Source organism: Apteryx mantelli, chromosome 25, assembly GCF_036417845.1.
Source record: "Apteryx mantelli isolate bAptMan1 chromosome 25, bAptMan1.hap1, whole genome shotgun sequence".
Classification (NCBI taxonomy): Eukaryota; Metazoa; Chordata; class Aves; order Apterygiformes; family Apterygidae; genus Apteryx; species Apteryx mantelli.
Window position 1 is genome coordinate 7,028,003 of NC_090002.1, and position 12,369 is coordinate 7,040,371.

General features: G+C 45.1%; 1 protein-coding gene across 2 annotated transcripts in view; it reads right to left on the bottom strand.

The window, feature by feature from the left end:
- BLTP3A (bridge-like lipid transfer protein family member 3A) overlaps positions 1-12,369 on the bottom strand; it is a 35,110-nt gene that overhangs the window by 4,727 nt on the left and 18,014 nt on the right. The window contains exons 8-20 of one of the 2 annotated variants that reach the window (XM_067310782.1): positions 11,546-11,723; positions 10,407-10,493; positions 9,667-9,831; positions 9,016-9,158; positions 8,062-8,203; positions 7,364-7,557; positions 5,025-6,574; positions 4,097-4,293; positions 3,408-3,562; positions 3,157-3,304; positions 2,260-2,525; positions 1,340-1,448; positions 627-742 (exon numbers count right to left, since the gene is read on the bottom strand). In XM_067310782.1, the coding sequence (XP_067166883.1) occupies positions 627-742; positions 1,340-1,448; positions 2,260-2,525; positions 3,157-3,304; positions 3,408-3,562; positions 4,097-4,293; positions 5,025-6,574; positions 7,364-7,557; positions 8,062-8,203; positions 9,016-9,158; positions 9,667-9,831; positions 10,407-10,493; positions 11,546-11,723 (3,450 nt within the window). Of the gene's footprint in view, positions 1-626; positions 743-1,339; positions 1,449-2,259; positions 2,526-3,156; positions 3,329-3,407; positions 3,563-4,096; positions 4,294-5,024; positions 6,575-7,363; positions 7,558-8,061; positions 8,204-9,015; positions 9,159-9,666; positions 9,832-10,406; positions 10,494-11,545; positions 11,724-12,369 lie in introns of those variants that run through there. The other variant, XM_067310783.1, reaches the window with a different exon arrangement.

Genomic DNA, 12,369 nt, shown 5'->3' on the forward strand with positions numbered 1-12,369 from the left:
TCTTGGGCTCTCAAGAATCTTTTCAGTCAAGAATTTAGCCTTTGCACATGTTCCTATTAAGTTCAGTAATATCAGAAAATAAACTGATACCAAGCTACTGTAATGTTTATGTGCTCCAGTTCTGATCAGGGCCCTGGCACATGAGATGCTAAGAACAGGCAGAAGAGAAAGTCTCTGCGCTAAGCGGAAAAGAGAAAGATGAGAAACAATGTGATGAGTCCAAGGTCACTAACTCATGAACAGAATCCAAGTCCCAGTCCAGTTTATCTGGTCTGTCACATTGATCCCTTAATATGTAGTTTTCCATAGCAAGTGATCAGTTTATCAAACAGTCCTTGCACCAGACAGGATTTATAGGTAGAGAACACCGTATATTTAAAAATAAAACAATAATCTGAATTCCGGATAGATAGATCAAAATGAAAAGAAAGCTGAGCAAGGTATGAGTTGGCCTTACTTTTGGCAATCACTGGAAAAGGAGGTGCAGATTGCTTTTGTGTGTGCTCCCTATCTGCGGCACACCACACCTATCTGTTACTGCAAACACATGAAGACAATAGACTTAATTTTCCAGCCTACTGCCAGCTATCTAGCTGTCTAGACAGCAACAGGCAGCCGTGACTCACCTGCAATCCACGTATCTCTCCTGCCGGGGCTGCCAAGACACACTCTGCTGGGGCTGTCTGCTCCTTAAAATCAGACACAGGTTTTTCCTGTTTCAGTGAGCCCTCCCCTTGCGGAGCTTGAAAGAAGCATAGAAAATATTCAGGTGTGGACATCTATACATCAGGGTACTTAGGACAAAAGAAAGTAAAAAATTCTCTCTCCATTTTTTGTTTTGTTTTGTTTTTTAAACAGGAAGAATTTAGTCCCCATTTTAAGGGACTAGACTTTAAGGGAGAAACCAAAGCAATGGAAGAATCTGTCCTGACCCTGCGAGCTCAGGGAGACACCAGACATGAGTTCACACTGCCAGTCCACTGTTTTAGGTATTAACCTATGCTGCCTGAGGTATCAGATTTGCTATCCAAACAAATCAGCAAAAGCAGCAAGAATCAGAGCAGTAGGAATGCATGCATCCAGAGATTAACATGGCAGAGCACCAAAAGGACCTGAATGCTTGCGCTAAAGATGAAGGATTATTCATCCGTTCCAGTAAAAATGACAGCAAAGGAAGGAAGCAGGGACTGCTCACACACCGGAGCCTGTCCTTCCCAGCAGTGACCATCACATCTCACTTCCAGTTTCCTGCAGCACCAGGCACAGCAGAGTATTCTGCCTCCAATAAAGCCTGGGGGGCACCCGGGGAGAATAACATAAGATCCCTGACATCGCTGACCTGTTAGATAGAAAACCCCATCGTCTCTGCGCTTCACAATGATGTGATCTACTGCCAAGGTGATGGGAACAGGGCCAGGAGAGGTAGGGTAGACCCGGGGGCTGTCATCCTGGGAAAAAACAAAGCAGAAAAAAGACGAACTATTGTGACAGCTCTGGCAACTCTGCAAAAGATCCCCCTTGCCCTCAGCCTTCACAGGAGTAACGTTACCATGGGCAGCACTGCCAAAGTCACCCACCATATGGAAAAACCTGGCTTTACAGGGTCTGCACAGTGGTCTTAATTTCTGTACAAAGCCCTCCCACAGATCAGAACAGAGTTCTGTTGTATTCCTAATAAAGGCTGGGAAGACTCCTACCACCATCTCCCTGAAGGAGACCTCTCACAGTTGCTCTCCTGCAAATTCCTGGTTCAAACCCCCATCAAAATAAAACTACTATCCCCTAGTTTGGAGATTTTCATGCTGCTCTGCAGCAACACTGGCTCCTGCTTGTCAGGGGAGACAGCACATTGCTTTCAAAAAGGTTTATCAAGGACTTCTGTCAGTGACCCTCTCCTAAAAATCAACCAACTCTTACATGCTTTTCATCTGTAGTTCTCAAAACACTTACAGAGAAGGTCAAATACTTCCCATTTCACACAAACACATGGGGGAAAAGGTATTTAATTCTTTTCCCCTCGAGTCTGCAAAACAGGCCATCAACAAAGCTGGGCAAACTCAGACTCCATGATATTAGCACTCAACAATTCTATTGTGTTGCTTTTTCATCCATAAGGTAGTTTTTAGGAACAAAATAAAATGCAATCAGGAAAACAGGATCTCTACAGAGACCTCAAGCAATCCAACCATATCCTTTCCCAAGCAAAATCTTGCATGTGAGCTCTGCCCAGGATACCACCTTGGTTCCCCAAACACTCACCTTCAGTGTGATTTTGGCATTCACAATTTCTATCTCCATGGGGATCACCTCTGGGATTATTTCATCCTCAAGAAAGGGACCAAGGTTAGTAAGGAAGGACATGAAGAGCTCTGCTGTATAACTGTGGACCAGCATTTGAAGGAAGCCATTCTCAACAGCAAGTGGTGAGTGCACAGCAGCGTTAGGTCCTACTTCAAGACGCAAGCACACTTCTGGGTGGGTCTTACTAGCTTCAGGGATTGAAGGCTTCTCTACACCTGGATCTCCTAGAGTCACAGCAGAAAGATCTCATTGCAGAAGGCAGCATCAGTACTAAGACATAAACTGAAGATCTGTGTCTTGTAAAGTCCTTTACTGTCCAGTTGCAGAATGGAATCAAGTCGACACTGGCAGCAGTCTGAGGCTGTCCTTCGCATGAAACGAGTCCAGAATTCAAAAGACTAAGAGTCCACATCACAGAAACTACAACTAGAGATGGACCCGTTAAGTCCCCAGATCTGTCCCTCTCTCTCACCATCTCAGCACATCTTAAAACTTGTCCTAATTTTGCATTTACATGAGTTGACCAGAAGCTCACCACTTGGCTCTCCAAAGCTGATCTGGGTCTTTCCACTGCCACCTCAACCCTATGTAATTTTGTAATTTTACTTTGCCCCCTCGTGGCTACAGGGAGTATTGTTAAAGAGAAGTACCAACAGTCCAGGAACTCCTGCTCATGCTTTCACATGAAGTTTTGGATTGTAGCTGCTTTTGGTATCTTTTTAATTCCAATTAAATCCTAAATATTTGCACTAAATGTGAACACTGAAATACCAGTTGAAATGGAAGATTCCCTAAGGACGGCCAGTATCAAGCGCAGTTATAAAAGCCAGCAGGCTCCAAGAGCCAACGTCTTACCCAGATAGCCACGCAGATATTGCCACATTCCAACGTTGGTGAGCTGCTCTGGAACCACATCCATTACTTGTAAAGCAATGGACAAATCATCACCTCTTGCCTCTATCCCACAGTTCACCTCATTCATCTTCAGCACAAGGACGGACACCTGAAACAGCCAGTGACAAGCTCACTTGTTAAAACAGCACCACATGATTCACCTTGAGATTCACTCAGAGGAAAGAGTTACAGGGAAAAGGAACAAAACTGACCAGCTGAAGGCTGGGGTCTTCTCCACTCTGTGAAGTCGAGCTATTTATTTCAGGAGATGCTCTACCCTCATCCTCTGCCATCGGGCTTCCTCTGCTGCCTGTATCACTGTGCACCTGAGGAAGATGTCCCGAGGAAAGAGGGTCCAGGCTGGGTTCTGAAATGATAGTAAAAAACCCCTCAGTTATGTTTCTTTTTCTTGTTTTAAGAAGTCCTGATATTTGCCTGAATCTCATGGTCTATCACCCTATACCAACCTCCTGGAAACTCTCTCCAGCTCCTCAGATGGATTTAAGCAGTACAGACCTTAACTGAATTATGTCTACTGCAGTGCTCAATGTACCTCACTTCCACCCACCCCTTACTGCACCTTTCCCGAATGCTATGGACCATCCACCCACCTGCACGCATCTACAGTCCTCGCTCAAGGATGGCCAAATGCCTTAGAACACCATCATGATAGCACAGGGGTCACCCTCCCCACGCATTTATACTTCCTCATCTCAAAAAAGGCATCTCAAAAACCAGAGAGCGCCATTGTGAGTGAACCGCTCACGACATTCAAAAAGAACGAGTGGCACAAGTGACTTCCAGATGAACACAGCATGACTCACTCGGTTGCCAATGGCAGAAAACTGTTCACCGGCGCGAAATAACAGTGGGAAAGAGGGTACCCCCAAGCACTGGTTACCAGAGTCTGTGAGCATCACAAAGCCTTCACTGCCATCGCTGTCCACAGACAGCCCGTCCTCGGGGCCGCTCCCGTCCACAGACGTGGTGTCAAACGAATGCTGGGATGTCGTCCTCTTCATGGAGAAGAAGCGCATCCGGCTGCTGCCGCTCCCGCCAGGAGTCACTGCTCCCTCTTCTGCTTTCGGCACAGCATCCCTACCAAAAAAAACGTAAGGGAAAACAGCTTAGCCTCTGAATTACACAGGTTTTGGGCTGGACTCAACACCTGTGAGGCAGGCTGCAGTATATTTAAACTACCCTCAAAAGACGAATGTCTAACCTATACTTAAGATCCTCTCCAAAGGGGAGACTCCACAGTCTCTCAAGGCTGCTTGTTTCAGTTTCTTCTGGGAAAGACTCCAATGCACCCACTTGTTTCACAAAAAGAGAGGGACCGCCAGCACTGGTCAGCCTGGGCTAGTCCTGAACCCACAATCCAGAGCTGCTCTGTGCATCACTATCATTTAACTAAAATAGCTCCACCACTCCCCACACCCGATTACTGCGAGGGGCTCAGTTGAAGATACTCATATACCAAGAATTCCAATACAAGTTACCAAAAAAGCTGCTATGCAGCTGTCAGCTGGCCATAACATCAGGCTACTGGCAACCTGGCCTGTATTTGCACTGACAACTTTGAAACAAGAGGAATTTTCCCAGGCTCTCTGGGCCAAAATCCCCTACTGCTGATACAAAGCAAACCTCATGCCTCACAGCAACCCTAAGAGAAGCTTTATTTTAGCAATAAAATGTGACTGTCTGCGGGACATGCAGGATCTGTGATCCAAATGACAGGGAGAAAAAGGGAGCAGTCAGCCTATGCTTTACCCCCTTTTCCAGCAGCTTTGCTCCTGCTATTTTGAAGCACAGGAGGATGACCCACTCACTTGGTTGGTGGGAGAGACAGCATTTTCTGCATGGTGGAAGTCATCTTCTCCCGGCTCAGGCTCAAAGCATCTTTCGTTATTGACATGGCTTCTTTGGTGAGGTCCACAGTCACATGCAAAGCTTCCTTAGTGGCATCCTTTGTGATATGCAGTGCACTAGACAACTCCACCTCTAGGTTTTTTAATGGGATGAGCTCTGCCTGGCCATTGAGTGTGATGCTTCCTCTCCTCAAGGGCTGCACATCTGAGGTTGGGCTGGAAGGGAGGGCGGGAGGGCTCTGAGGATGGCTGCTGGACTCTGCCGGTCTTTCTGCAACCAGGGCTTCCACAGCTTCATGTGCTTCCTCTATCAGGCCTTTCTCCTCTGTACTCTTACTACACGGACTTGTACTCAGAGCTCCATCGCTTGCGGATCTTGGGAGTCTTTCCAGCGGTGCAGTGGTTACATCTGTACCTATATCTTCAGTCCCACTATCCTCTGGGACCTTTGAGCTACTGCTTACTCCCTTCTCTGAACTGGTCTCTGATTTCAGCTCCTTCTCTTCGGCTGCCAGCCCCTCCTTGCTGTCTGAGGGCGAGAGCTCCGATTCTATCAGGCTTGTTGTGTCCGAGTCGAGGGACCGGGGTTCCAAGCCAGAGCCTGGCACGGGGTTCATGAGTAGGGCCACTTCAGCACTGTGGAACATAACTCCTACGCATGCAGACACGGGATCTAAAGGAGACCCAGTCACTTCCTGTGTATCTTGGGCCAACTGCTCCTGTAGTGTTTGCAGAACCTCTTTCATCCTGAGCAGCACCAAGTATTGGTAGTGGTTGAGCCGAACTTTGACATGAACAGATGAGGACAAAAGCATGTGGATATCAGCAGAGGATTCCAGCTCTTTATCATCTACTCCATCGTCAGTTTCACAGTCACATTCTCCCAAGACACCCATTGTCTCTGGGACCTTGGAGATGTTCTTCAGATCTTGGTCAGTCTTTGATCTTTGGCAAATCCCATGCTCCCTGGAAAGGTTCTCATTCTTGGAGTGATTGCTAAAGCTGGCAGAAGGCTTGATTTTCAATTCAGAGGCAGCCAATGCCTGTTGTTTAGACATCTGAGCCTGCCTCCATCTCTTGGGAAGACAGGCCCAAAGGGAAAGGGGAAAAGGGTCAACAAAGTTAATGGCTTTGCCCTTTGAACTCTCAGCCCCCTCAAAGTCCAGGGAAAGCTCTGTGAAATTCATAGACCATAGGTCTTCAGAGGCAGAGGATTTGTGAAGTGCCTGGGAAAAGCCTGCATGCTGCCGAGGTCTGTCATCCACCTCATATGCATGGCGCAAGAAAAGGGTGTGGAGAAGGCTGAAATTGTCCTGAGACCTTGGGAACTGGGTGTAGTTACAGTGGAAGAATTCTGAATTGGCAAATCTACGGAAGAGGCTCTGGAGGTCCTGGCAGCTGCAGAAGGGAGCGTGGCGGGTGTTGGTGGCAGTCATCTCTGACATGCGAATGCACAGTGCCTGCGGACGATCTCGATGGTCAGTAACTTTCTTCTCCACAGGGATGTTGAGCTACAAGGAGGAGAGAAGCAAGAATTACAAGTAAGGGGGTTAGAAGGGAAATTAAGAGAGGCCTATCCTAGCCATTTACACAGAAGGACAATTGTGGAATATATAACCAATTGAGAGACAAGGAATTCTACTACAGTCCCAAGAGGTTAGACTCTCAAAATCATCCCCGTCTTAAAAAAATAAGTAAAATTTACAAATCAGGGAGGAGAATCAGACAGGAGGGAATTTAAACTGAGTTTCATTTCAGGTTCCTTTGCCATCCATGGCTTATGCAGCAGGTCAAACTTAAAACTGTACACTTTGACCCTTCTTTGCAAGGGCTTACTATCCACTCAGGCCTTTAAGTCTCCTCACAAAACTGCTAACAAGGCTAGGCAATGGCAAACACAAGAGGATGTCAACGCTGCAGATGCATGCCAATTGGGAATGGGATGAGAGTTATAAAGTGGTTTTCAAAGGCCAGAAAGCAACTTTTGGCTACTATGAACTTTGTTAGCTGTGCGAATGCAGCCCGCAGCAGATGACTGTTTTTACACACCTGAACCATCAAGTTCTCCTTCAAACTCTTTTTATAAATGCTGACTTTCCTGTCTATTCTGGGCTAGAACTCAAGCACATGTTCTACTGCCCATAGACCAAAACAAAACTAATGTGAGGAGCAGATGGCCTAAAAAGGTTACGTTTCTGTTTTCTCGTTCTGGACTCCAGCTGTGTCCTGGTCTCATGTTCCTTCCATGAAAGGGAGGCAGAAAGCACTGAAGACTGAGAAAGGAAGGAAATGAACAGTACCTTCAGCCGGAAGCCATCCAGTCGAACGTCAAAGTGCTCATCACGCTTGCCTGAGTCCTCCAGCTTGTAAATGGCTTTGAACTGCTCCAAGCTGCGATAAAGATCCAGACAGAAGAGGTTTATCCAGAGCACACTTGCTGTATCCAGGGTAAGCATCAGGCCATTCAGCTGTGCATACAGGTTTGGACATGGAACTAGAACAAAAAAGAATCAGAACAGATTAATAAGAGCAGCAAAGGCACTTCAAACAGTCTGGAGCTCAGTGCGTAACCTGTGCCAACACCACCAAAGCAGAGGGCTTCAATGCTCGCTGCAAGACAAACCTCTTGATCAAAGGGAGAAGCTGAGGTGCAGCAGTGAAGTGACATGTTCTCGTTCTCCCATCAAGTCAGCTGCAGAGCACCCAGTCAATGGGTGAGGCAGAACCCTGAGACTTGGGCAGACGTAGCAGATTTTTCAATATGCTCCTGGGCAAGTTATTTTTCAAGCACAACTTTGCCCACACATTTTGCACCAAGGATCTATCCCAATTTCCAATGGGGGGGAAGAGGGGGGAAATCAGAAAGGCAAACATCAGGAAACTTAAAAAGAAACACACCTCCAGAGAAACTGTAAGAGGGTTAGCACACCTAAAGAATTAAGAGTGGACTGGTTCTTTAAGAAGCTTATGAAAGAAGGTGCTAACCTTGGTATATTACCTGGAAAGTCCTGATTGTCTGGGAAGTAATACTCTGTGAATTCAATATGGATTGCAGAGACCTGATCTGGAAGGTTGAGGAATTTTCTACTACATGAAAGCAAGGTGGAGGGTTTCTTACTCTGTTGACCAGCTGTAGAAACCTGCAAACACAATGGTAAGTGGTTGTGCTAAATTCAAATTTGGCAAAATAAAGTGTCCCAATAACCCTACAGTCTCCCACATTCAATCCATCTCATTTACACAAACATACTCTGTTTACAAGTAAAAATAAAGCCTTTTTCTACATGTTAATACCCTCAGCTCCTTTCCTTTGAGGGAATTTGGTTCTTTAGAGCTCCCATAACTATTAGTAAAAGTCATGACAGTCAGAATTAGGTGATGCAAATAAACAGACCTGAAATCTATTTTAGCATTCTTCAGGATTAACAACATGCTGATAAATCCATTATAGTGTCTGGTACTGATTATCCTCTTATAAGGGATACAGGGTACATTAATGCAGGGTCTGATCCAGTCTAGTGATCCTTTCTCTCCTGGGTCAGAAAGCGTGAGGGAAGACTTATTCCTCCCCTATCAAAATCCATACACTTACTAATTTTTCAAATAAACGAATCTTTTATTCTGAGCTTGCCTTATGCTTTATGAAAGTTTAGATGTGAACAGACAGGCACGTAGCTTGGGATTCTGCAGAAACTCCACAATTATGTGGGCAGTTTCCGCTGAATATGAAAATTATTTGCAGTTCATACTTGGTTTAAAAGTTGTACATGCAACACAATAAAGGCATCTGGGTGCAGAATTTTGTTTGGCTTGGATGACATGAGGTCTGCATGATTTATTTCCATTGTATCAGATCAAATGATTACTTTAAAAAACCAACCAACCAAACAAACAAAAAACCTCCACAAACAACGGACATTAGCTCATTTCCATGCACTGCCTACGTCCCTACCTGGTGAACGTCTAGGTCATCCACTCGAACTACCACACAGCTAGATCGAAGGCGATTCCAGGAAGGGTGCCGGAGTTGTGGCAAGCTTGAGGGAGGGACACGGCCTTTCTCTGAGGGGCTTTTATGAGGACTCAGCAAAGTATCTGTGGGGATGGAAGAGCAGAATCAGCCAGGGTTTTACTTATCTTCTTTGCAGTGAACTTCACCATCAACACCATGGAGTCCTGAAAAACACATATGTGCTTACAGAGCGAAAATAACAGACCCAGAATTATAAACAAATGGGCACTGCTAGGCAGTAAAAAACTTAGTACTTGTAAAAAAACACAGTGAAAGATCAGCATGCCCTGTAGCAAGAGAATCTTCGGGCACTCAGGGCATTTCATTACTCATTACATACTCACTTACAGGAAAATTCAGTAAACAAGCTAGGAAAGTGACTACTGCAATCTGTCCCTTCTCCCTGCGGTGTCATTCTGGTATAATATGCATTTTACTTTGTCATGGAATTTACAATTTTCAGTGTGCTATGGATTTCTGCACCAACAAATCAACCTGCTAAGCTGGTGAAACAGAACTAGAGATACTGCTGGATGGAGCAAAGCTGTTACTGTCTTCTGCTTTACCAGGAATTTTATCAAACATCGTTACCTGGTTTCTTTTTGAAGGGAGAAAGTGGAGTCCTGGTAAACGAAGGGTCCATTTCTTCATAACGCTTCTCAATCTTGCTTTGAAATTCACTGACCAACTTTTTTGCCCACTGTCCCCGGGTTTCCATGGCCTCGCTGTACCTCACCCAGTGCTTGCAGGCATCTCCTACATGAAAGGAAACATCCTGGCTTTCAAATGAGGTTCCTGGATGCACGCAATCCTGCTGCTCCCTCAAACATACGTAAATCTGTAGAGCATTCCCTTTCACTGATATCCCAGTTCTGGAACATGCAGCATGCAGCACACTAAGTGCTTGTGAAACAAGAGTGGGCTTCCACATAACAGAGCTGCCCCTGCCAGCTTTTCTTTATTCTTCAGTTAACATCAAACAGATTTTCTCCTGAGATACATCCTATAACCCTTTCAAATTGATTAGGAATATGCAAGAACCAGATCCAGAGCTTAAGCAACTGAAAAGGGATCCAAAGATTCAACTTTATGGCTTTATAACAGATAGCGACTTATTCCTTGCTTTGCACTCTATTCTGCCAGAAGGTTAAACCTGGTCAAACCTACCTCATCTTCAAAGAGGTAAATTAGATTAACCCTGCCCATGAGGATTTAAGTCACAAATCCTTTGTGCAGCCTTTCTGCCAATCCTGCTTGAAGCCCCGTAGCATTATTGTTCTCTAAATTCTTTTTTTTAATCTCTTTTCCCAAGTTGGGAGACACTCCCTTACCTGCCCTGTGGAAAGGATAATAGTCAAAGGCCATCCTCCTGAACGTCAGCTGCATAGCACCTCCCAGCATCCCGTGCTTCAAAGTGCCTGTGGAAAACAGAAAGAAAAGCATGAACACCTCTGCAATTCAAGTCCTGACCCAGGAGAATTCAGAACTGCCAACTGATTGCCACCATGGCCAGTATCAGGATATTTTCTTTTTAAAAGCAGTACCAAAACCTTGTCCTAGACAAAGAAACAGTCAAAAGAATGAAACTGTTTATACCGAAGAACCAGACCTCGAATCTCAAATACCAAACTGTAAGATCCCATCGCTTCCCAGGCCCCTATCAATTACACTTTTCATTACAATAACCAGCACTAGTGAAATAAAGACAGCAAAACTGCACTGAGATGCTGATAACAACAGCTCAGAAGGAGGAGGAGACACACAAACCAAAGAGAAAAACAAACAAACAAACAAACAAACCTGTAACAGTGATGGGTGTGGGTAGGGGAATTAAGGGTGGTTTTTTTAAGGCAGATGTGTAGGAACAAACACTAGAGATTGCTGGGCACTGAAGGAGTGAGACAAAGAAAGGAAGAAAGGTACCTTTATCTCAAAAGAGAGCAAAAGTAATTAAAGTATACCTCAGTAGGGGGAAGCTATGAGTAATACAATTACTTAATTATACACACACACAACTGAACAGGCAGGAAAATGGTCTGTCAAAGAGGGCAAAGAATCCTTGTTTAGGACATTCCAAGTAACATGGTTACACTGTCAAGTGCTACATTTTCTCACTGAGAGGAGTGATTTATTAGATCATGTCTTATCTCCTTTGCTCAGTACCAGATTGTTCCTAGAGCACATCCTCTCATGCCTCACCTAAGCCACGGTTAACATTTCCGCTGATGGACTTCCCCACATTTGTCCCGTGGAGCCAAGAAAGATTTTCCAACACCTGGCTCGGACACACAGAACTGATCTCTCCATCAGCCTCATAAGGCTGAGCCACTGCCCACTGCCTCACTGGGAGTCAGTAACACGGAAGATGTTTGCTTTCAACAGGAAAATCCTCCCTCAAGAGGGAAAACTGATAACTGGATTAATTTCTTCCTCCTGCAGTCTTTTCCTGATACTGCTCTCAGTTAGGTACCTGACTCCCGAGTGTGGCTATCATCACAGATGTGCAGGTCCAGGCGCGAGATGAGGAGGTGGTACGAGGACTCTTTCATGTCATGTTTATCAAAGTATTGGCCAATGCTACTTGCACTTGGGCTGACTCCAAATGACTGAGACCAGGACTGCTGGGTACTTGGAGCAGGCGGTGTTATCTATTAGAGAGAAACAAGCTTGGTAAGTACTAAGAGAAAGCAAAAAAAAAAAAGTGATTACGATGCAACTAAAAATAATCCTTGTAATCCTCCAGACTGGAAGGTATCAGTCTAAAGAAATCTAACTGGGAGTCCAGAAATCTAGGTCCTTCCCCATGTTCTCATGGGCAAAATTCTTCATCTGTGGTTCTGCCTCATCTACACCGAACTACTGTTCACTTATCTCAGAAAATGCTTTGAGATTCCTGGATGAAAAAGGCTGAGTATTCCTGATCCTCCCCCCACTCCGTGTATCTCACTGTGCCCTCCTTCTCCAGAGCTTTCACCATCAGCAGTGATGGGCCTCTTCCCTTATGCTCCCTGTCTCTGGGAACATCTTTCATCGTCTGCCCTTTGCATTTATTCTGCAACATTCATTAAACCATTACTCAGCACAGCATTTTGGAAACATTAAGAAAGTGGTAAGGGAGGTTTAGGGTTACTGGTAGAAGCAGCTGTTTTAAGGTTCTCAAACACTGCTAAGCTATGTGTAAAGCAGAGAAAAAAAATGAAAACAATTGAAAAGACTGAGAGCACTCTCCAGAGTCTTAGGAAGGAAAAAAAAAACAACCCCTCCCTAAACTACAGTGAATCTGATGCCAATGTT